The 26792-nt window shown below is 28.9% G+C and overlaps 1 protein-coding gene across 1 annotated transcript in view; it reads left to right on the plus strand.

Moving 5' to 3' along the window:
* LOC142324536 (neural cell adhesion molecule 2-like) overlaps positions 1–26792 on the plus strand; it is a 1211812-nt gene that overhangs the window by 369702 nt on the left and 815318 nt on the right. The window contains exon 2 of the mRNA XM_075365375.1: positions 5725–5857. Coding sequence (XP_075221490.1) covers positions 5725–5857 — 133 coding nt within the window. The remainder of the gene's footprint in view (positions 1–5724; positions 5858–26792) is intronic.

Consider the following 26792-nt stretch of genomic DNA (forward strand, 5'->3'; position numbering starts at 1 on the left):
AAAAAGGAGAGAAGCTTGTGGTGGTATCTTGTATATGAAAGACAAGGGTGGTATGAAAGAATAAGAGTATATAAGGAAACAGGCTAGTAGTTTTTTTGAAGAGTTAGCCTCTCTTATTTTGTGTTGAATTTATGAAATTGAGCTATACAAATAAATTTAATAAATAAAATGAGAAGTAAAATACGTTTAAAAATTGTGGAAGATTTACGTTACTTAATTTGTGAAAGATAATTTTTGGTCAGCTTCAAAAATTATCTTGTAGTACTGTATTGAGGGACACCACTCACCAGTAGCGGCGAGATGTCCTCTATATCGCTACGTTTATTATTAAATCTTGGTTTTTCAAATTTTTGTAAATAAAGAAACAATTAAAATAGATTTATCGTAAATCATAGTAACATTAACTGATAAAATAGTGTACTGAGAAAGAAATGAAAACATTCTCAGAAACAACCATTTTTCTTAAACATGAACTAAAACATGGAAAATTTAACACTTGAGTTTCTACTCCGAATTTGATTTGAAATGGTGGTTAATATCAGGAGTGGAGGCGAGACGACGAATTGGTTGGTTGGTGTTTTAGAGATTGAAACCTTCTCAATAACGTCTCTCCATCATTATATTTAAGAAAGATAGCAATTATTTTTAAACAAAAAATTCATGAGAAATTGTTACAAAAACGTAATTATGATTGATACCGTGGAAGCTTACTGATCAGTTTCATAAAAATTGGGTAAAACGTTTTGGCTTAACAGCGTTACAACAGTTAGAACAGTAAAGTGATACAAAGTTGAATTAAAACAAGATCTCTTTTCAATCGGTCAAGATTTGTTGATGTGAGAAAAATACTAAGGTATTACCTACATAACTAAAGTTATAAGTTAGAACAGTAAAGTTATAAGTTTACTAATATTATAAATATATCATTCTATATTAAGTATTATATCAATAAATTATTGTATTATAACTTATAAGTTACGACAGTACTTTATACTTACTTACTTTACGGCAATAAATTAATGTGTAAATATACATAAGTATATTAGTTGGTATTAATAAAACTTATAACTTGAGTTTTTTATTAAAAAATTGATTTTTGGGCAATTATAGTTTAGATACAGTATAAAAATAATACATATAATATGCATTCTATAATACATATTATAAAATGTGTTTCTGTTTATCACAAGGATGTAAATTCGAATATAATTAAATAGCATTCAAATTTATTAATTTTTTTCCAATAAAGTTTTAACTAATTAAATGATACTTAAAGGAAAATTTAAAAGTCACTGTGGCATAAAATAATTCATCATTGGTTTTAATCTTTATTATTAACCGAGTTATTAACGTTGGAACTCATCGGAAAAGATTTATTCCTTAAGACTAGTACGGGGCATTGTTTTACAGCAGTAAATTACTTTTTTTACTGTACACAATATTAATTAAAAAACAAAAACATAACTGAAAATTAAATTTGAAGTAACAATGAAAGCAAAATTTGAAGTTTTATTAGTATAATTCAACTATATTTTATAATTTGTGAGTAGTTTAATTGCACTACAACAGTTTCCCTTCATTTGCAACTTGGCTGCTCATCCCTTTGACGGACAGATTTCTCTTTTTCTATGTGTTTGGTACATACCACAATTATTAAAATTATTTTGATTAATTGAATTACACTAATGATTGTTATATCAGAATTTTTTTGTAATAGTTTTAGAATTTCGTAATTTTTAAAAAAATAAAAAATTGAGTTGATATAGTTAAGATATCTAAGAAAACTTGTTATTCTTTTCAGAAAAAATAGATATCTTTCTGGAATATACGTAGTACAAAATTTTTCCTGTGATATTGTTACATTGGTATTTTAATTACATTGTTGGTTAATTACATAATAAATAGCATGGAATTTCAAAATTAAAACTATATTTTTATAAATTTCTTGTTCTTTTTTACTTAATTAAATTTTAACTACAATTTTACACGATTTTACAGCAATTATTTTTTAATAAAAGGGAAAATTGACTTTAACGATTGTACGTAGCCCCCATAACCAGCATTTATTTGCCGGTATACATTTATGAAGTTTAAAAATTCAGCTGCAAGCAATATATTCATATTTTATGAAATTACAAAAGTTTGAATGTCCTAAAACTAAATTACATGTAATTTATTAAATTAAATTAAGTTTTTATGTTTTGATATACATTAATTCTTAAAATCATTTTAAGTCTTTAAAAAATTAAATGAAATTTATTTTTTTTAAATATAGAATATAGAAAAATATAGAAGAACGACTGTTGAGTAATATCAATAGACTCTTCCTCTCCCTTCCACTCTTTCACACTTTTCTCTCGCTCTTAAACAATTAGGTTTTTAAGAAACTTTTAATTAATTATTTAATTTAAGATTAAATTATTTTCAATTAAACTTTTACGTGTGATCACGATTTTATTTAACGTCTGCAGTTATTAGTACGTAACCTTTTTTCAACACGTGACACATTTATTTATACTGTAATTTAAATTAGATTAAATTCATCATAAAGTTACCGTATTTCAATGAATTTAAACCAGTAAATTCTTCACAATAAATTCGTTTAGTTGTTTTGAATGGATTCATTAGCAAGCAATTGATTTTAATTATAGAATTAAATGGTTTTTTAGTTGTAGGTTGTGTCAAACAGTTTTAACTAGGCTTTCCTGTAGACTATTACTGCTATATTTTTGTATATAAATTTTCTTTACTATCTTTTCATTAATTGATTATTTTTGGAGTTACATAATTAATTTATTCATTGCCAAAAAGGTTAATAAAATGTAAAAGAAGAGACAATAACACACCTGGAAAGTTAAGCGTAACTGTTTTCAATACCAACAAGAATCTAAACCAAGTAAATTAATTAAAGTGAGAAATTAAATAGTTTCTTGTTAAATTACTGGTTAATTAATTAAAACTTTTAAAAGTGTTTTTCTTTTTTATCGGAAAAATTCTTGGTTAAATAACATACTATTAAACATGTTTCGTTCGAAGAAATGAATCTTCTTATTTATCTTAAAGGGAGTTCAATATATTTCATCAACATAAATTAACAATAATAAAAACCTTAAAACTATTTAATTAAATGTAGTTTTTATATTTTATTAATTTTCCCCCTTGAAGGTAATTTAATTTTCTTTTTCAAAATGAAACCGGCCATTAATTATATATAATGAAGAAGCAAGATGAATTTTTTTAAATCTTATTTCATTTATAGTTAGTTTGGGGATCAAGGATATTCCTACTTAAGATATTTTTGGTAGGAATTTACTATTATTCACCTTCTACATGTAAAAGCAAATAAAATAAAATAATTTTTATACAGTTTTTTAAACATTTTCAAATTTTTACGTAAATAAAAGAAATAGCTAAGATGTAGCTAAAAAACAACAGTATGTTTTAATACCATGTATAAAGAAAATCTAGAAAACCCGAAAGTTACCAACTTCCTTTGCTACCGTAAAACAGAAAACCAAACCGGTTATTCCTTACAAACTTGTAATAACTAGACAACCGTATCTCATGTACTATAAATATTAGAGAGATACTGGTTGGAAACTCAATCAAAACATCAATTTATTCAAAACTTCTAATTGCTGCTCAAAGAACAAATTTTAGATATATTAAAGTGTTAAAATACATACAAATACATATATATATATATATATGTTTAGATTGCAAAATAGAAAAATATTTTTTTTTTTATTATGTATTAACTGGGTATCATATTTTATATACTACAATTATTTCCTGTTGTGCTATTCATTACCAGAAACGATAAAAAAATTAATGTATGGAAAATTTATTAAGAATTAAGTACGATGTAAAAATACTGAAATATTGTACTACGAAAGAAGTGTATTTACCTGTGTTTAAAACAGAGGGCGATTACTGACCTCTTGTTTAAACTATTGTACAACACAACTGTTGCGTACAAAGCAGCTGTTTTGTGGATAACGTCGTATTGTGAGTTGAATTCTCTATGCATACAAAATTACTTTTCTTTAAAAAAAGTATAGCAAAAAAAAGTAGACTCTAAAAGTAGTGTTAAATGATGTCCAGTTTTTTTTTTGGTACATTGATAGTTGTAGAGTTTGATTCCAATCAAAGATATAGCTCATTTTTCTTATTAAACTTTGTTTTAATCGTTTTTAAGGTAATGATATTATAAGTAATCCATAACATTTTTTTTTTTTTAATTTGATATTTGATTATACAATAAATTTTGAATATAAGTCTAAATGAAGGAATTAAATAACTGATATTAGAATTGTTCAAATTTGTAGATAAAATATCATGTATAAACGTATTATAATGAATGAATAAAGCATTTATTACTTATTATCATTTTTTTTAACTTCTTTAGATTTGTAGGTATTCAAAATTCATGGATTCCATTCTACTTTTCCCTTTGTTATAATCCTAAACCTTCAGTAAAACTCTGCTTTTAGACTGTATTATATAACTTTTTTCGTGTATAATAGTTTTGGTCTTCTTATACAATTTCTTCCTTCCGTTTTCTCTTCAACTAGCCTTTATCTCAAACTCGTTGTGTCTAAAAAATACGGTCAATTTCTTTGTTACCATGGATTTAGTAATGTATTTTTCATTCCATTGCTGTGGTATTCTCTTTACTACCTTTGTCCACCTGAGATATATTTTTCATTCTTTTCCAAATCCACATTTCACAAAGGTTTTATTTATTTTTTATCTGTTATAACTTAAAAAGTTTAATGTTGTTTCTTATCCGAATGTATACCATTTCAAATGAAAAAATATCAATTTTTTTTCTTTATTGAAATTTCTTTTAAATATATATATATATATATATATATATATATATATACATACACAGTTAGTATTCATGCTAGTTTGCGAGGTTCATTTTGGATTGGCACCTGATCTTTCTACTATTCTTTGCTAGTTTGTTCTCAAGGTAAAAAAAAAAAATCTTTACAATTTGGTTTAATCGAGTCTTACTTACGAACACACTTATGTTTTGTGTCTTTTTCTTCTTTTGTGTGGTTTTTCATATTATTTTTAATTATTATACCTTCTTTTTAAACTTTTCTACTTTTTCTACAGATCGTAAAGCTTTCTTAAATTGTGTAAGTCGTATCCTGAATTAGCAGAAAGTGTTCATTTATATTTAAAAAAATAATAAATGTTTTAGTCAAAAAATGTAACTAAAACTTGTGTGGTATATAAATAGGAGATTGATTAAACGAAAAACACATTTTAATTCTATATATTTAAAAGTTTAAAAAACCTAGATTACATAAATTATTACTTATACGGTATTAAAATGGATAGTGGTTCATTAATAAAGATAAAAAAAGAAAAAAAATTATTCTATTCTATTTAATTATAGCGTTTTTATACTAATGGTATGTAGCCATATTACATAACATATATATAACATATAGTTATATGTTATCATATAATGGTAAGTATGGATTTATAAAATTAATTATAATAATTGCAAATTGTAAATAAATAGTGTATATATATATATATATATATATATATATATATATATATACATATATGCAAGCTTTATATAATATTTTATATTTTATCAAATAAATACCTTAGACCTTTGACATTTAATAATTCTAAATTGAAAATTATTGAAGACAATCATAACTCGTACATTAAGAGTTTTGTTTCTTTATTTTTCAGTGACTGTTTCGGAAACAATTGCCGTAGCAGGTGGTGTTGCTAAATTACCGTGTGATATGACACCTCCAGTATTAAGTGATCGTGTAAGCCTTGTGATTTGGTATAAGGAGGGAGTCGATTGGCCAATATACAGGTAAATCATAATTAACTTATTTTTGCTTTTTATTAGTTACCTGAAAAAAAAAAATAGTTAAATTGTTCAAGTAAGCATTTTTAATACTCTTGTAAAATATTTACAATCCGATATAACACCTGAAAATTATTTTTATACAGTAAATATATTTTCAGTGTTATACTTAAATATTAAATCAGTATATTAAGTACTTTTGTATTAATCGGTAATTTTATAAGTTAATAAAACAGTTTAAAATGTATAATTATTTAGTTAGATGTATAGGTTGATTCAGGAGGAAAAGGAAATAATTTGGTAACTGATTCTAGAGATTGAAATAAAGAAAAAAGTTCATTCAAACATATGTCCAGAAACATTTTGTTACCTAGTTACGGCTAGCGAAAATTTTGCCCGAATTTCAGTTCCTCTGGTGAAATGAAATCATATTTATATTTTTAAGGTAGTGTATAAAAAGTACACTTTATGGATTCTTATGTTTTAGATCTAAAATGTTCAATAAATCTTAGATCTGTATTTCCGAAAGATTTTATGATATCCAGCGTAAAATTGAAAATTCGGTGGAAAAACGTTTTTCTTTTTAGGTTTGAAGTACAATAATAATGTTCTTTAATGACTAATAAATGTTAATTTAATTATTAACATTTACAGAGAAATTAATTCTGAAAACTTGATATAATACAGTACAGTATCTGCTTCACCACCTTATATCTAATCTTATTTAGTCTAGTTTTTAAAATTCTGATACTTTATAGCATTGAAATTAAGCTGTAATTCTTTGAAGTCATTCACTGTCATATATTCCCTTATCTTTATGAAAAAAACAAGAAACGTAAATTTATTAACACCATTAGTTCAATTAAGTAATAAATATTACTTAATGGTATCATATTATTACATTTTAATGACAAATAATACTTATCTTATTGCTGCAATAATTTTAATAATTAATAAAGTCTATGATGATTAATAAAGGATAAGATAAAACGTAATCGTATACAGGAATAAAAGCATCTGTATTACTCGTTATAATTATATTTTTCTAGCACAATGTAAACGCTCTCTCTTTTTCCTGTTAAGCCTCCGGTAACTACCGTTTAGATAATTCTTCAGAGGATGAATGAGGATGATATGTATGAGTGTAAATGAAGTGTACTAGTCTTGTACATTCTCAGTTCGACAATTCCTGAGATGTGTGGTTAATTGAAACCCAACCACCACCAAAGAACACCGGTATCCACGATCTAATATTCAAATCCGTGTAAAAATAACTGGCTTTACTAGGACTTGAACGCTGTAACTCTCGACTTTCCAAATCAGCTGATTTGGGAAGACGCGTTAACCACTAGACCAACCCGATGGGTAGCACAATGTAAACTAAACCAGTATTACGTCACTGCTTCATTCATATGAATAAACATTATTTCACATTTTCCTGTTATCAATATGACAGATATGGTGAATATGGTGTATATGGCGGATATGATGAACCATCCAATCACAAAATTGAAGAGTTTTCTAAATTATAATATATGAAAAATTATTCTTAATGCTTTTTTTTATGGCTACGGAAGAATATGTCTTAGATGACAGTTGCCAGGGCTTCGGTACTCGGTCTCATGCAGTATTTCAGGAGTAAATATTATCTAAACTTAGAAGAATTTAGTGAAATTTACCAGTTTAGAAGGTGGGAAAGACAGGAGAGTATGCTGAATTTGATAAAAGGGCATCTGTAGAGTGAGAGATAACATTAAAAGTTTGGAAATCGTATAATAATTGTTCTTAATAATTTTTCGTTTTCTTTTTTTTTAAATGAAGTATAATATTATAAAATTTATCTTCTATATGAGAATTTTTGTTATATTATTCTTTAATGGTTATAAAAATTATAAATAAACAAATTAAAAAATAAATAATCTTACCGGTTTTTTTACCGTCATCTCTCTGTGGTTATCTTTTTTTTACTTCTTTAAAAGAATACTTTACATTTTTTCACAATGATTATTTTATTACTTTAAAAACTTATTTTTTATTATTTCTATTTTTCTCTATATTAATTAAAATAATAAAAAGTTACTTTTTTAAAAACAAGATTTAGTTTATCATAAGCTAACTGTCTCCCATTTGTATTCTGAATATTAAAAACGTGACTGTTATATTTTATCAAGTTTTACAAAGCTTATAAAAAAAAGCTTTATTTTTATTAAACTTCTAATTATTATTGAGTGGGTGAAAAATCATACGAGACATAATTTAAAATTATATTTTCCTATAAAATTTCATCCTATACTAGTTTATATACCTCTAGTTTTTTTAGATATAAACTAATATATAGTATAATAAAATAAATATATAGTATGATATAGTATAGTATAGTTTATATAACTTTTTCACAATATTCAAACATGAAAAGTAGAGGTTTTTACTCGTTTTAATCTATTTACCCTGGTACTTAAATTTTTCCTTATAATATTTTTTTTTTATATTATAATATTTTTTACACGTATGGGTGTGATAATATAATCTGTAAGAGAGAGTTAGAAAACCAGTTTATGTCCTTTGAGAACAAAATTTTGAGGAAAGTATACGAACAAGTAGATTAAGAGACAGAAACATGGCGTAGGATGAAAAACAAAGGACTACAGGTGCTGTACAACAAGCCAATAATATTAAACTTTGCCAAACATAAAATAATACAGTGGATAGGACATGCGAGTAGATCGGATCATAATACTGTGTAAAAAAAGCTTTGAGCCTACAGTGCGATGGAATCAGTAGACCAGGTCAACCAAGGGAAATATTGAAGACGGGGGTGAGAGAAATCGTCTGAGAAGCAGGTCACAATGGTGACTGGTTGGTGAAGGCGGATGACAAGTAGTTGGTGATGGGTGGATGAGGCCGACAGTGGAAAACATGGACCCATGAGGTCTGGAAGACTACAAAGTGAATGAATGAGCGAGTTATAATTTTTTTTTAAGCTCTTGTATAAATTATCTATTAGGAATAATTTACTTACTCTGATTATTCGTAATTATAATTATTCGGTTCAGTGTTTAGGGTAAATAATTACAATTATTTAGTTAATAAGTAATTTTCGAAGAAATAATTTTGTATTATGAACATATTTTTAAAATGTTGTATCATATGAATCTGAATCAGGACCAACCAAAAATTCATATAAAAATTTTATTAAAAACTGCAAAACGTTCATATTTGATCCCACTACTTCATTTATATACAAAATATAAGATAAACTGATACCGAATACTTTTCAAAATGATTCAAAATATGAAAGTAAAAAAAAAGTGTTTTGTTATATATGAAAACGCTCTGTTTTCTATTTGTAGCCTTATATATATTATTTAATAGAAATTATTTATTTTAAAAATGGATTAAAGCATTTTATTAAAATTTGGTATTCAAATAAAATACCTTAAACCAATCATAATTTTTAGTTGCCAAAAGGCGGTAAAATATAAGATGCAATAAAATATTATGATCACAAGACAGTTTAATTTTAAATTGGTTAAAAGTTTCTTCCGATAATTCTGAATAGAAGAATAAACAAAATTATGGGAATAAAGATTGTAGGAAAAGAAGTAGCACAAGAGATGTAATTGGGGTGTTAATAACTATTTGGACGAAGTATACAGAAAGAAGTAAAGAAGTAAGTTTTCTTTTAAACTTAAAAAACTACTCGATTCTGTCAAATAGAATAAAATAATGAAATTGTTAGAAGTGAAAGAGGTAATTGGAATAATATAAGATCTATTGTAGAAATGTATTTGAATCAGAAAAAAAATTATGGAAACAGAGACTGGACGAATTAAATGAATTCAATTTATCCACTGGTTTATAATTTTTTTTTCATTAATTATATCTTGCTTACACCCTAAAGCTTCATTCATTGAGCAATCTTTTGTCAGTCCACGAATTTGATCAAAGAATTATCTATATGCAATACACAAAAAAATAATTCGATTAAAATGATAATTTTCAATTCATGTTTAGCAAAATTATTTTAAAACAAGTAGATTTCATTGATTTTCCCTACAAACGTGCATTAACGTGTAGGGAACAATATGCTAAGGGTATAAAAATTTACAATCAAAAAAAAAAGAAGAAAAACCCCAGTCAGGCAAAAAAAAAATCAGGAACATCCCACTATAGCGAACTCGGTTCAGTCCTGACACACCTACTGTAAAAAGAAAATAATGAAGATAAAGAAGATATAGAGAAAGATGAAAAATTATCTGTATAACGTAGATTCACCATTCTTCCTTCCTTCATCTCACAATTATTATCCCACCGAGAGCACATGTGACTCCTTCTGTGACGGAAGTATATTGCACCCTTCAATAACTAGGATCCCATCGGGTACATTCACCAAAAGGTACTAAAACCGAAATGCCTTCAGGGAACGGACGGAAGGAGACTCGCACCGGGAGAAAAACGCAAATACCTTGCTAATCTTTGAAGGTTAACTCAAGTATTAATATATTCATATCGATCTGCGAAGGAGCGGAACGCAATTTCCAATTTTTTCTAAAACAAAAAATATATATATAACAGCCATAATAAATAAATACCTGGCCGATGATAAGAAAGACTGAGCAGCAAGAGACTTATGTCCAGGCTCTGCGGTGATAGGGTGATATATATCTTCCGTCATTGTTGCGTTCCGTTCCGGAAAACGATGCGCTGCCTTTACAAATAGTATTAATGTGCGTTTTAAAGGTAAGGAAGAACCAAAATAAAACAAATACATATATGCCTGACTTATTCTACTTCTCTTTTCACTTTAAACTTTCTAAGATGTAAGTTAATTGAGGATTAATAAAATGTAATAATATAGCCCAATTTGATGCGTTCGTGTTAAAAATAAGTATTTATCGCTATCTATATTTTGCTTTGAGAGTATATATTACGTAAATAAATTTTCAATTTAAAAAAAATATTTTTTTTATACATATCTTTATCCATTATGACATAAGTGTTGAAAAATTAAAATAAATCAGTTATATTTAAAACTTTTTCCAGTTAGCCTTAAAATGTTAATTTTGAGTTCATTAATGTCTTAAATATTACAGAAATGTTTTATATGAATTATAAAATGTAACCCTTTTTTTGTGGAAATATATCCCTTTCACATGAATTAATTAAATACATCATTATTAATTCCTTGAGCAGTAAATCTCGCTTATTTTGTTAAGAGAATTTAAAAAAATTAAATCCACACCGAAATTGAATTAATAAAGAAACAATTAAAGAATAAATCGAATTTTTGTATGGTAATTGATTATGAAAGTTATATCCAGTATTAAATGTTTAAAAAATTTACATTTAAAAAAAAATCATTTTCTAACATTATTGTATTCTCTATCTCCAACCCCCATGAGCACCACGTATCTAAAGCGATAACTATCATGGAGATACTCCGCCAGATCCTTCGTTTTTTTCTACTTTTCATATTTTTGGAATAATGATACCCTAGATGAAAAAAATAAATATATTTTTATCGAGAAGTCAACATATAGTTAATTATTTTACTAAGAAAGACACTATGGTGTACAAGAATAGAACGGTTTCAAGAATAAATAGTAAGAGTCAAATTGGGAATTTTTTTTCTAAATGTAAGAAAGTTATTTAAAAGAGTCAAACTGGTAATGGCAGGTGTCTTCAGGATGTGTTTACGCGGTCAAAAGAGTGTTCATTTGGTGATGGAAATTCTCCCTCCGAAAAAGCTTTCCACTAGCATCATTCTGAAATAACAGTGGGCATTCTGAAATGGAAAATTTTATGAAATCATTAAATATGTATATAATTTTACTTAATAGCGAAATTTTATTGAAAAACGTCATAAATATCTTTCTGGGGGTTTTACATAGTAATCTTTTCTGGCGGTAACTGTGATACAAATACCGAGCAGACGAAGTATTAAAAAGTTAAGTTACAGTATAATATTTTTTTTGCTCGGTCTTTTAGAAATGTTGTATTAAACATTTTCGAGCAGATTTTTATTCTGAACTCTAGTATGCATTACGGTCTTGCCAAACATTATACCATTCCTTAAATTCATTTACTAACAAATTCTGAGTCTGTTCTTGTTTATAAACAAAAATAAAAATGTATTTATTTTTTTCTTGTTTGTTAGTAAAGTCTTGTTTGATTATCAAATTTCCCGATTAAAAGAAATCGTTTGTCTCAGATTATAATAATACTTGTCGTCAATTCAAAATCGTTCACCATTGTTCTTTGGAGGATAACTAATTGTCAAATATCGTAAACCTAACTTTCGGTTAGGAATGCATGGCACATGCTGTTCCACTTTTAGATAAAAATTTTTCTCACCATTCATCTTTATTGAATACTCTATTCCTTCTTTCTTATTTTGCGTCATGTATATATCGGTTAGAAACTACTAAATCAATTACATTAATTCGGGGGTCCTATATACCCTTGGGTTTTTGATGGAATTTAGTCGAATTGATTACTGGCGGATTTATGCGGAAATCTCCTATTCCGATGGCTCCAGTAATAATCCAGTAATAACCAATGAATCCGTCACGGGTTAAAGCTTCCTAATTCCTCCAAAATTAAAATATAATATTTAATGTTAAATGAAACTATAAGAATGTTTCATATTCAAAATTACAGCAAAAGTGGTGTTTAAAATTAAACCAAAAATTCTTAACTAATTAATAAATTTTAAACGACCTCTTGTAAGAAAACACAAAAATTACCAGTGAAATTATAATTGCATTTGTGTGCTTATTAGGTCTATTTAACTTTATTAATAATGATGAAATAACGGAAAATTTTATTCTGGTGTGCAATTAGTTAATTAAACATCAAAGAGATTTCTTTCCAGATTTTAGTAAGCTATAATTATATTACCCTATATCAAAAAGTAAATTTACCAACTTTTCTAAAATAATTTGATTAAAACATTTTTGAATTGTGTAGTTAAAGTTATGAAATAAAATGTATAACCATATTACTATCTTAAAGGAGTTATAAAATGTTTTTCAATTTATAATTGAGTTTGGAAGTATTTGTACTACAGATTACAATAAATTCAGCTTGGCTTTTACTAACCGTACGTGATATATCTATCTTCTCTGTTGAAAAAATATTTTTTTTTCCTTTTAGCATAGTTTATTATATTAACTGTTTAAAAAAAAAAAAAAAAAAAAAACTTTAAAACGATATGCACATTAAAAAAATAAAGAATTGAATGAGGTTGTGGAAAAAATTTATTAAAGGTAAGTGTAAAAAAAAGATTAAAAAAAAGGGGGGAAATCTAGCTGAACTAGCTAATTTTATAAACTCAAGTTTATAAAATTATTTTATCTTACGTAACTACAAAAGAATATTACATAGATTTTTCCAACAAAAATTCGAAATAAGATGAGTTTATAATATCAAATGCTTTTTTGATTTCCTAAAATTTAGTTTTTCTTTTTCGTTTTTTTTTTCCATTTCATTTTTTGTAAAAGATATTTCTAAAACATCTAAACCTCTAAATTAGTAATTTTGTGTATTATTCAGTACATTACATATAAAACCATTTAGCTTTTGTATTACAATATGAAACTTTTTATTTTCATTTAGGTAAATAAATTATTTCACAAAATGCAACTGCCTAACTCATTTTAGTTTTACAATATTATTGCTAAAATAATGTTATTCCACGAATTCCACCTGTGATAATTAACAGTAGACTTTAAAAGAGCTAATTGTTTGTCCTCTTCAAAATAAGCAGCTTCTTAAAGCAACTTGTATTAGTTGAGTGCGTCTTTGTCTTACCATGATGTTTTTATTTTTGATCATTTATTTTCGTTCTCTTTCCGTTTATTTTATCACTTTCTTTTTACATTAATGTTTTTTTCGGTTTATTCCGTTGTATTTAAAAAAATTAAGTTTGATGTATGATTTTTAAGTTAGTTTTATCTCTAAACGATTAAGATAAAAAAAAAGGTAAATTATATTGGCTCGATAGATTTAACTTTTTATTTAAAATAAATGATATTTTTGGCTTATTAAATTGAAGCTATATTTAAAAATAAACAGTTTCACAAAATAAAAAGCATTGATCTGTTGTTACTTTATACAATTTGTTACAATTTTTCTTACGGCTGTAGTACAAGTAAAGTGCCACAGATATGCATCAGCTAGAGCTCCTTTTTCTGAGACTAATCTTATATCTACAGACATTCTCGGTGATGAACAGGATTATATTGTAACTTATTGGGATAAATACTATTTGTATATCCATGAGCTTCTCGAGTTAATATGCAATCCTGTATTGAGCTCATTTGATATCTCTTCGGGGTACTTCTTAAATCCTATTTTTCCATATTAAATCTGGCATGGGATGCTGTTATTTTTAAAGATATTTTTTATTGAAAACAGGATGAATATTTTTTTGTAATTTATTTTACTAATTGTATTGTTAGATAAGTAATAAAACTATAATTCAAATGAAGGACATCAGTTAATAGTTTAATTAATGTCGGTTTAATTAAACATTAACATAGTAGGTATAATAAAATTTGTTGGGATTTGTAAAGGATTGCCAAATAAAGGTAGATAGAATATAAGTTACTGTGCACCGCTTCCGGTGTCTTTCATTATGAGCAGCCTTATCTTATGGGTATGTGTATAGAATGGTTTAGGTTAGAAAGCTGTATGGGTCGGCTGTATTGTAAATTTCAATAATGTGTGGCACCAGTAGCCATAGTATAATTAATGACCCAACATTCGCTTCTTCAGCGAAATTAGTGGAATAGAGGTTTGCTGCGGCTGTTACCTCCACTGGTACAAACCTATCGATCCATGGCCTCTTAACCCTGGGAGAAATAATCGGAAAATGCCTATATTTTATGAGAGATTCATTTCAGCAGTCCAATTATTTTAATTTTTTTTATTATATATGAAAATGATATTATTTAATAAGTTTAGTAACACTAATTTTAAAGAAGATGTAATTAATAAATAAAATTTAATTATTAAATTCCGATTTTTATAGCAAAAATGGTAGCAATTTGAGTTATAAGATGTTTGAGTTGAAATAATCCTTAAAATTCTCCATTTCATGAACAATTTAAAGGGTTCTAATCACCATAATCATTTTTTAATTTTTTATTAGTGATTAATTCAATTTAATCATTTAGGCTTTGATTCCCTTTAGTTAATTAATCATAAAAAAAGAAATGTAAATCAAAAAGGAATGGAGTATTTTTTTCAATAAAATATTAGTTGATTAATTGGCAATAGATTATTTATTCTCTTTTACATCATTTAATTATTTATTTTAAATTATCATCGGTGTATAGTTACTAATTATGAGAATGTTAAGCGGTTCAATATTTCAGTTACGTTGTTTATATTTTCTTAAGCGGTACTTTATTACATTAATATCTCTTGACCCTATAATAATATAACAAGCAACTATGACAGTGGATTCAACTAGCAGGAAGTATGTGAAAGAAGAAAAATAAAAATGAAGTTTTTACAGAATTAAAAATAATAATAGAACGAAAAATGTTTTCTAGGTGAATGCAACACTTTTTTTTTTTTTTTTGTCTTCAGTCATTTGACTGGTTTGATGCAGCTCTCCAAGATTCCCTATCTAGTGCTAGTCGTTTCATTTCAGTATACCCTCTACATCCTACATCCCCAACAATTTGTTTTACATACTCCAAACGTGGCCTGCCTACACAATTTTTCCCTTCTACCTGTCCTTCCAATATTAAAGCGACTATTCCAGGATGCCTTAGTATGTGGCCTATAAGTCTGTCTCTTCTTTTAACTATATTCTTCCAAATGCTTCTTTCTTCATCTATTTGCCGCAATACCTCTTCATTTGTCACTTTATCCACCCATCTGATTTTTAACATTCTCCTATAGCACCACATTTCAAAAGCTTCTAATCTTTTCTTCTCAGATACTCCGATTGTCCAAGTTTCACTTCCATATAAAGCGACACTCCAAACATACACTTTCAAAAATCTTTTCCTGACATTTAAATTCATTTTTGATGTAAACAAATTATATTTCTTACTGAAGGCTCGTTTAGCTTGTGCTATTCGGCATTTTATATCGCTCCTGCTTCGTCCATCTTTAGTAATTTTACTTCCCAAATAACAAAATTCTTCTACCTCCATAATCTTTTCTCCTCCTATTTTCACATTCAGGGGTCCATCTTTGTTATTTCTACTACATTTCATTACTTTTGTTTTGTTCTTGTTTATTTTCATGCGATAGTTCTTGCGTAGGACTTCATCTATGCCATTCATTGTTTCTTCTAAATCCTTTTTACTCTCGGCTAGAATTACTATATCATCAGCAAATCGTAGCATCTTTATCTTTTCACCTTGTACTGTTACTCCGAATCTAAATTGTTCTTTAATATCATTAACTGCTAGTTCCATGTAAAGATTAAAAAGTAACGGAGATAGGGAACATCCTTGTCGGACTCCCTTTCTTATTAGGGCTTCTTTCTTATGTTCTTCAATTGTTATTGTTGCTGTTTGGTTCCTGTACATGTTAGCAATTGTTCTTCTATCTCTGTATTTGAACCCTAATTTTTTTAAAATGCTGAACATTTTATTCCAATCTACGTTATCGAAAGCCTTTTCTAGGTCTATAAACGCCAAGTATGTTGGTTTGTTTTTCTTTAATCTTCCTTCTACTATTAATCTGAGGCCTAAAATTGCTTCCCTTGTCCCTATACTTTTCCTGAAACCAAATTGGTCTTCTCCTAACACTTCTTCCACTCTCCTCTCAATTCTTCTGTATAAAATTCTAGTTAAGATTTTTGATGCATGACTAGTTAAACTAATTGTTCTGTATTCTTCACATTTATCTGCCCCTGCTTTCTTTGGTATCATAACTATAACACTTTTTTTGAAGTCTGACGGAAATTCCCCTTTTTCATAAATATTACACACCAGTTTGTATAATCTATCAATCGCTTCCTCACCTGCACTGCGCAGTAATTCTACAGGTATTCCGTCTATTCCAGGAGCCTTTCTGCCATTTAAATCTTTTAATGCTCTCTTAAATTCAGATCTCAGTATTGTTTCTCCCATTTCATCCTCCTCAACTTCCTCTATAACACCATTTTCTAATTCATTTCCTCCGTATAACTCTTCAATATATTCCACCCATCTATCGACTTTACCTTTCGTATTATATATTGGTGTACCATCTTTGTTTAACACATTATTAGATTTTAATTTATGTACCCCAAAATTTTCCTTAACTTTCCTGTATGCTCCGTCAATTTTACCAATGTTCATTTCTCTTTCCACTTCTGAACACTTTTCTTTAATCCACTCTTCTTTCGCCAGTTTGCATTTCCTATTTATAGCATTTCTTAATTGCCGATAGTTCCTTTTACTTTCTTCATCATTAGCATTCTTATATTTTCTACGTTCATCCATCAGCTGCAATATATCGTCTGAAACCCAAGGTTTTCTACCAGTTCTCTTTATTCCGCCTAAGTTTGCTTCAGCTGATTTAAGAATTTCCTTTTTAACATTCTCCCATTCTTCTTCTACATTTTCTACCATATCTTTTTTACTCAGACCTCTTGCGATGTCCTCCTCAAAAATCTTCTTTACCTCCTCTTCCTCAAGCTTCTCTAAATTCCACCGATTCATCTGACAACTTTTCTTCAGGTTTTTAAACCCCAATCTACATTTCATTATCACCAAATTATGGTCGCTATCAATGTCTGCTCCAGGGTAAGTTTTGCAGTCAACGAGTTGATTTCTAAATCTTTGCTTAACCATGATATAATCTATCTGATACCTTCCAGTATCGCCTGGCTTTTTCCAAGTGTATATTCTTCTATTATGATTTTTAAATTGGGTGTTGGCAATTACTAAATTATACTTCGTGCAAAATTCTATAAGTCGGTCCCCTCTTTCATTCCTTTTGCCCAGCCCATATTCACCCACTATATTTCCTTCCTTGCCTTTTCCAATGCTTGCATTCCAATCTCCAACTATTATTAAATTTTCATCTACTTTTACGTGTTTAATTGCTTCATCAATCTCTTCGTATACACACTCTACCTCATCATCATCATGGGCGCTTGTAGGCATATAAACGTTAACAATCGTTGTCGGTTTAGGTTTTGATTTTATCCTTATTACAATGATTCTATCGCTATGCGTTTTGAAATACTCCACTCTCCTCCCTATCTTCTTGTTCATCACGAAACCTACTCCTGCCTGCCCATTATTTGACGCTGAGTTAATTACTCTAAAATCACCTGACCAAAAGTCGCCTTCCTCTTCCCACCGAACCTCACTAATTCCTACTATATCCACATTCACCCTATCCATTTCCCTTTTTAAATTTTCTAGCCTACCAACCTTTTTTAAGCTTCTAACATTCCACGCTCCGACTCGTAGAATGTTATTTTTTAATTTTCTGGTGACCTCTTCCTTAGTAGTCCCCACCCGGAGATCCGAACGGGGGACTATTTTACCTCCGGAATATTTTACCAAGGAAGGCGCCTCCATTGTTGCTATGTGAAAATGCAGAGAGCCACATTTTCTTGGAAAAAAAGCAGCTGTAGTTTTCCATTGCTTTCAGCTGCGCAGTACTCAGAGGACTGAGTGATGTTGATACGGCCGTTTAAGTCATTGTGACTCACGCCCCTAACAACTACTGAAAGAGCTGCTGCCCTCTTTCAGGAATCATTCCTTAGTCTGGCTCTCAACAGATACCTCTCCGATATGGTTGCACCTTCGGTCCAGCTACTCTGTATCCCTGAGCACTCAAGCCCCCTCACCAACGGCAAGGTCTCATGATTCATAGAGGAGGAATGCAACACAAAATACATTTATTGATTACTTAAATATTTATAATTAATGAGCAAATTGGTCTTTATATTGAACTCGTGAATTTTGTTTATGAAATGTAGTCGAGCAGGTTTAGATAATCCCGTAGTAATTTTTTTTTTCTCAATAACAATTATAATTACAATCGGTTCTCCTGTGGAGCTATAAGTAAGTTTCCTGACTAAAGCACGTGATAAGAAGGTCCTTAAGGAACCCCCAAAATAATACACAATAAATAGTTGCAAGCAAACTTAAAGTCAAATATGAAATTTTAAGCACAGTCATAAATCACAAAACATTAATTTCAGCACCATATAGTCCAAAAAACAAACATTAATAACAAATAAAAAGAAAAAGAAAGAGAAGTAACAAGAAATTAGATACGACACCACTAAACTTGAAGATGTTAGATTCCAAACCGTTATACAAACCCTAAGTCGAGTACATGGGCTCGTTTCAACCGTCGGACGTCTCTGCAGTTATCGAGTAGATTAATTGCAAAGTGATTTACATGATTCTCAAGCCTTTGCAGGTATTTGACATTGCGCTGTTGTGCAATATCACGAACCGACGGGAGCTCCAGATAATCGTGAATCTCATCATTCCACGTGAACTACGGAGCTTCGGCAATTACTCTCGCTACTTTCTTCTGAAATCGTTGTATAATTTCCACATTAGCCGTTCCCCACAATTCTACACCGTACGTCCAGATTGGGCACAGGATAGCCTTATAAATTAAGATCTTGTTGGATAACGTGAGGCCTAAGTTCCTCCGTAGCAGCCAATGAAGTTCCCTGTAAGCAGTGAAGTCCCAGATACCGCACAGTCTCTGTTTGCGGGTTTATTACTACCTAGTAATTTGACAATTTAAATTTAAATATATATGCACTAGCCGGCCCATCTAGCCAGAACCTGGACTCGGGCCCAGAAAATCAATTTCATATGAAAAGCACATTTTTCTGTTTATTATTAATTATAATATTACATATGTTATAAAATTCCTTTAATAATTTATTTAGAAATTTATAAAACTAAAATATAATTTAGATTTGTATTCATTGCAATTAAATATTTGATGAACATTAAAATTAATTATTTTTATCCTTGTTAATAAACTAAAAATCTCTAGTATATGAATAATTTTTCTAGAATCAATAATGAGTAATTTGTATTTTTTTCTTTGCATTAATGTAAAAACACATTCTTTTCTAATGTTATGAAAAACATGTCATTTTTAGCTAAAGAATTATCATAAATATAATAAAGAAAACTATGTTAATATAGTTAATTAGCACGCGTACACTTTACAGTAGTATTTTTTCTCTAGTTTAAAATCGGTGATATTACGTGAGCAATGTTTAGTTGTTTTTTTTGTTTTTTTTTTACGTAACTTTTCTCTTAGGTATTATAATGCTACTGTTAATAACGTACTGTTCCATGTTTTTATTTCATTATTAAATTTAAAAAAGAATACTAATATTCATTTATATTTTCTCCTCCAGCACTTTAATTTGCAGATATACATAATAAATATCAGTAATAAGTTATGAGAATAGTATGCTGTTTACTAAATTGTACAAAGAAATAACGACGTAGTTATACTTATTTTAATTTATAATATTTTTTTTTTTAAACAGAAACGTCACTGTTATATGTTAGGTACTAAAATTTAATAAAAACAATAAAAATATAATTTTTTTTTTAATATAAAAATTTATAGATATGCATGAACTGATTTTTAAATAATCATCATTATTATACATTAACAGATTAGTACAGATAAATATAAAATACGATATAAGCTTAAAAAATTAAAACAAAATTAAGATTTACAAAAAATTAAAAAAAAAATTAATTATAAATTAAAAAAAATATTTAGAATATTTATAAACATAAAAAAACACTGAAAAGTAAATAATAATAATAATGCCTCTGACAAACCCAACCCTACTTCCGTGCAGTAACATCTACGCACACGTCTGAGGTGGGCAACAAGGTACTTCGGTACTTTCGCTATGTCCGCCAACGGGACAATGGTTTAGCTAAGGAGCTCCCTGCGGAGTACAGGATTGGCGGTCAGAGATAGTTGCGGTTGAGCTTCTCGGTTTCGCTGTTTACAAAGGTGGCGGGAGGCATGACCGTGATCTGTTTTGCCTACGGTTGGTGGAGTGCAGAAGGGGACTGCCCATCCAATTTCCCGGTTGTAGAACCGGCATGAGGGTGGGCTGCTGTGAGCTTGGCGAAGTCTTGCGCCGCCCAGAATGAGTCGGTCACTTCGGTTTTTGGCAGGGATTGTCCCATGGATAAGAGTATCGGAGCCCTTACTGTTACATACCAGCTCTGGGATGTCTGTATCATAGGTCAGGCAGTACCTGACTCTCCGGCCCGGGTCAAATCTACGGGAGGCAGCCGACTGTGTAAGCCCAGGCAGAATCTGTGATCCAGGGCTGCCCAGCCGTCTCCTCTCGCATCTTATGACATATTGACTGGCGTAAATATATGTTCATGTATAATTTAACATCCACAACTTTCTTGGCAGAGGGTCCACGTAAAATCCCTCGACTTGGAGAACCTGTGTCTCCGCAGGCGAAGAGGAGAAAGTGCCTTGAGTTCTTGGACATTGAAAGGATGGATCTATCGAAATTTCGACCGAAAGGTAGTGACCGATAACAAAAAATTTGGTTTCAAAAGGAAGGGAGGAAATTTTTAGAAGATAAGTCCTTTCGTGACAGCCCGTAGCATCAACAAAACTGCTGGAGGTCTAGTAAAAGATATGAGGAAGACTACTGTGGGATTGTTCGTTGAAACCATCAATGATGTACAATCGTCACATCTGCTGAAGACGAAGAAGATTGGACCGTTGGATAGTGAGGTTTTACGACTTGGTATCTTAAATACAATGGTTTATTAAATTCCCAAGTTATCTACCCTGGAATTTAATTTAATCAGTAAATCCGTGTGTGGCCTTATAAACAAATATCACACCGTGAAGCTCTTTTTTTTACTTTAAGAGTCATGATTCTCCACCGTCTGCAACCATCCTCGAAGGATGGAAAATGTTCAGTAACATCACGACAATGCATGTTGGATAACAGTCTTATCTTCTCTGTTCCAGTTTTATCACTGGTATCATTCCTCTTGTAATTCCAAATCGTAGAGCAGTATTCAAGCATCGGTCGAACGATGGTAAGATATAAGATTAAGATGGTGTTTAATGACTGGAAGTGGTGGCCAACCTAAGGAAAGAATCCAAGATATCTTCTTGATTTGGCGACAATAATAATAATAATAATAATACGAAATAAAACCTTTCTACGAATATTCCAAGTTGAGGGTTAAGGTTGAATCTCAGTAATGTATGGTTTTACCGACTGCGTGGTGGTGAGAGTTTCCTTTTAACTACCGTTAATAGCAAACTTTTTTTATTATGAGGTTATAACCTTATCCAGTGAAAAATAGTAAAATTTATGATACCATTCTGTTCAAAAAATTTTTTTTTTTTTTTTTTTTTTTTTTTTTTTTTACATAAATAAATTGTTGTGTGAAATTTAATAAGATATTTTAATTATTTATAAATGCTTAAAATCTACAGAAAGTGTCCTACTAGAATTGATATCTAAAATCGACATTAGAAATCTGCATATAAAGGAATAGTAAAAATGAATATTCAATTTTTAAACAAACACACTTAATTTTTATTAAATGTAAAACATTTGTTCATCCTTATTATTTTTTTTTTGTTTACAAATTATGATTTGTTTAAAAGTTTACGATCTATTTACAAATTACTTTATATTCAATCGGTTACTCCTACGTGAAACCATAGGTGAATTACTGTAGTATAATAAATAATTATTGTAAATATGTATTAAACTGTATATATATATATATATATATATATATATATATATATATACATACATACAGAGTATTCAACTTAAAAGAGACCCCCTTCACTCGCTACTTTGCACTCGCATATTTTTGTTAAAATGGATACATTGGTGTGAGATGGGTAAAATAATGAAAATATTGGTAAGGCTGACTTGGAGAGGAGAGGACTGTTTACTGCATGCACATAAATTTTGTCAGTAAAATGCGTTGTGTTCAACACTGGTTTTTGAACAAGGTATCTTAATCATGTGTTGTTTGTTAAAATGCGGTTAACTGTTGAAGAACGTGTATTAGTGATGGAAATTCATTTAGAAATGAAATTTCTTGTTGTGTCGGGAAAGTTGAGGGAGAAATTTGAGAAGAAGCACCAGTGAAAAATGTTATTCAGAAGTTAGTTAAAAAAAATTTCGTTAGACAGATGCGATTTTAGACCAGAAACGTGCCCGACAGAGTTCAATTTTAACGACGCAGGTCGTACAGGACATTTAAGCGGTAGTTAGATTTTCTTATAAATATTTGCGTAGACAAATCCGGGAAAATAACATTTCATTACAGCCCACACTGCAGTGACGAGAATGCTAAAATATTATCCGTATCGACTTTATGTTTTCCATGAGCTACCTAATGCTGATTTTGCTAAAAAGGTTTCACTGTTGTCAATGGTTCAACAACTTCATTAGAGGCACATTGGAATTTTAGATCTAGCGTTTTTCTCAGGTGATTTCATCTAGGTGGGTTTTTTATTAGTTAGAATTACCGGACTTGAGATACTGCAATCCCGTACATTTTTTTGAATCTCCCCGACACCCACAAATTATATGCGATTGGTGTACGGTTTCAAGATGAAAAATTATAGGAACTTTGTTTTTTTTTTTAAACTGCGGATGTTGCCGTTTACCAAGAAATTAACCAACAGATCAGTGTTAATGCAACAGAAAGGGCGTGACTGAGTCTTGTAACAGGACAGCGCCATTTGCCATACAGCTTGCTGTACTGTGGAGATGCTGAAGGATTTTTTTGATGAAGGATTATTTCTAAAGAATTGTGGCACCAGATCTCTTGATTTGACTATTCTAGTTTTCTTTCTGTGAGGTTATTAAAAGAAATTGTTTATTGGAGAAATCTACACATCCTGCAGGAATTGAAGACAAAAATTACCAGTGTCATCAAGGAAATGGACAGGATGCAGCTAACAAGAGGAGCCAGGAATAATGTCTAATGTGTTGTAAAGTGCGTAGCAGTGGATGGCCATAGTTTTCAACACCTGTAAATTATTACTTAGTTTTTGCCATTAAATATTATTTATAGACTAAACTAAGTGATGGGGATTCTTTCGCAACACTCTATTATATATTAAAATATGTATATATAATTATTAAGATATATACCCTTATTAAAATGAAAGACATTTTTAGAGAAATTGCATATTCAGATGTGGTAACGGAAAAGTATCTGATCTTAATAAATTTGTAGACATAAGAATATGAAATTCCTTCCCTCCATATATTATTTATATATATATATTTAATATATACTAAATATTTTATATATATATTATAGAGAGAGAGAGAGAGAGAGAGAGAGAGTGAGAGTGAGAGTGAGAGTGAGAGTGAGAGTGAGAGTGAGAGTGAGAGTGGGAGTGAGAGAGAAGGATTTTCATACTCTTATATCAAATAGTTATGGCTTGTTTTTTCATTTTATATTTTATTACTATTTTGCTCCTTTAATCAAATGCAAAACTTTTTTTAATCACTTGCATTGAAAAAGCTTTCCTCTCAATTAGAATTATTCGAAGTTTGGACATGAGCAGTCGATTGGCCGTTTTTTAGTTTGTGGTTTAGGTGCTGGTTGTATAAAAATAAGGTTGAATAAAGTGTCGCACCTACAAGTATAATGAACAACTTTAGACTAAGAGGGCAGAAAACTTAATCAGATTATTGAAATCTAAAACCAGTTTCGGAATTTCTTGCTGTTCATCAAAAACTAAATATAAGTAACTGTTGACGATACTAAAATTTTAAAAAGTAATATATTTTTAAAGCAGTAACTAATATTTCAATTATGAAATATATCAACTATGAATTTTGGTGATGGCTAATAGGTACTTTGCGTTGCCAGCCGTACCAATAAACCCTTAATTGGATGAGGTCAACCAAAAATGATTAGAAGCAAAGAATTAATTTTAATTAGCTATCTTGTATTTTTTTTTACACTTTTCACGGCTTAGATATTTTAAAAAGTTAAAAATTAGTTAAAAATGGGGGTTGTTTATTTTACTTTTCCAAATCCTAGACAAATTTTTAACAATAAAATGTAATTTTATTTAAAAAAAGGTAAACAGAGAATAAAGTAAGACAACTCTTCGTTTGTTATGTAGTAGACACGTTATATAATATTTTACTATATTTAGTAATTTATTAAAAATTTTAATTTTTTTATTTAATTCTTTTAACTGATGTACTTATATAGTTGAAATACATCGGATTGAATATGAAAAAGAATTCTGCTTATTCAGAGATATACTTTTTTATACGTTGTATGATTGGAAATATTATAAGAGAAAAAACAAATATTGAAAAATCTGGGAATTTAAGATTAGAGGAAAAAGAATTGCTTTGATGCAAATGAAACTGGCACTCTTCCATAATATAAGTTATGTATCCATCAAAAATTTGTTTTTATTCAGAACAATTTATCAAAAATAAGAGGCTTTGCCTTATTTACATTTAATTGGAATTTCAATTTTATGTGCACATCGATCAAGATTTCTTTTTTAAATTTAATTTTAAGTTATAACTTAAAGTTTAATTAAATACTTAAATTTTTTTAGTGGTACAATTTTGTTTTCAAAAAATATTTTCATTATAATATTTTCGTAAAAACATAAGAAAATTTAATAAAAAAAAAGTGTGTGTGTACATGAAATTAATGGATTTACCTTAGATAATAAATACTTTTATGATATTAAAAGTAAATATTTTGTACAACAAAATTAATTTAATGTGAAGAAGATATCCAGTACTCTCTGTATAATAGTTATTTTTGTAGAATTTTAATTAAAATTTGGACACAAAGAGCTGATATTCTTGAGATCCCTAAGAAAATGTGTAAACATTCTATTAATATATTTAATTATTTTCATCTGGTATTTTAATCTCTTGATATCAACTATTATTTTCCTGGACTCAACCTCAAATCCTTACATCATTTCTTAGCCTGAATGAATTTCTCTACTAGTACAGACAGTACAGAATTACATTTTATTACTATATAACACATTGTTTCTTGAAGATAAAAAATGCATTTTACATTCCTAATTCTTCCAGTATTTCTCAAATCTATAGACCATCCAAAACATCTAACGTAAATATAACCACAACTAGTCGAAATTGCCTTTTATCAAACAATTGATGTTTACTATCTATCTAGTCCTTGTGATAAACGATGTGAAGGTGTCACTTTTAATGAAAATATTACCTGTATTAAAAGGTAAAACCCTGGCAATATGATTTACAACAGTACTTCGATTCTTTAAAGATAAATAGCTGAGGGAAACCACAGTGGTAGCGTCTCGGCCTTTCATCTGCAGGTCCCGGGTTCAAAACCCGGTCAATAATGCCATCTTTCATACGCTAAAAATTCCATAACCCACGTACAAGCTTCATGCTTAAGCTTCATGCTAAGCGTGTTGATATCATCAAGCAAACATAGAAAAAAATCTCAACTAAACCTGGCATTGGATGTCTGTTTGATTACATCATGATTCGGTAGTGGTGGTGGTTGTGGTAATGCATCTGCATCCGTAATGTTATTGTGTTTAATATACATGTCCTTGAAATCAAATTATTTTTATTTTGTTTGTTTTTTATGATTTACTTTTATATTTCATATCATATTTGCATTTATGAAACTTATAATCCACATTTTTATTCTTTTTAATCTTAAATCAACTAAAACCATTTTCTGAAGAAATACATAATATTCAAAAATTTATTTTTCAATAATAAAGTTTTATTTTGGTTCATAAAGATTGAATTTATCTTTATCATTATCTGTAAATTTATTTATTTATTTTTATATGTTTTTGTAGTCGCGTTAAATTATTATTTCTCCAATAATTTTGTTTTATGGGAGATATATTTAATAATGAATTAGATGTTAAAGAAGGTAAATTACTTTAAATGAAC

The sequence above is a fragment of the Lycorma delicatula genome, chromosome 5, assembly GCF_047948215.1.
Source record: "Lycorma delicatula isolate Av1 chromosome 5, ASM4794821v1, whole genome shotgun sequence".
NCBI lineage: Eukaryota > Metazoa > Arthropoda > Insecta > Hemiptera > Fulgoridae > Lycorma > Lycorma delicatula.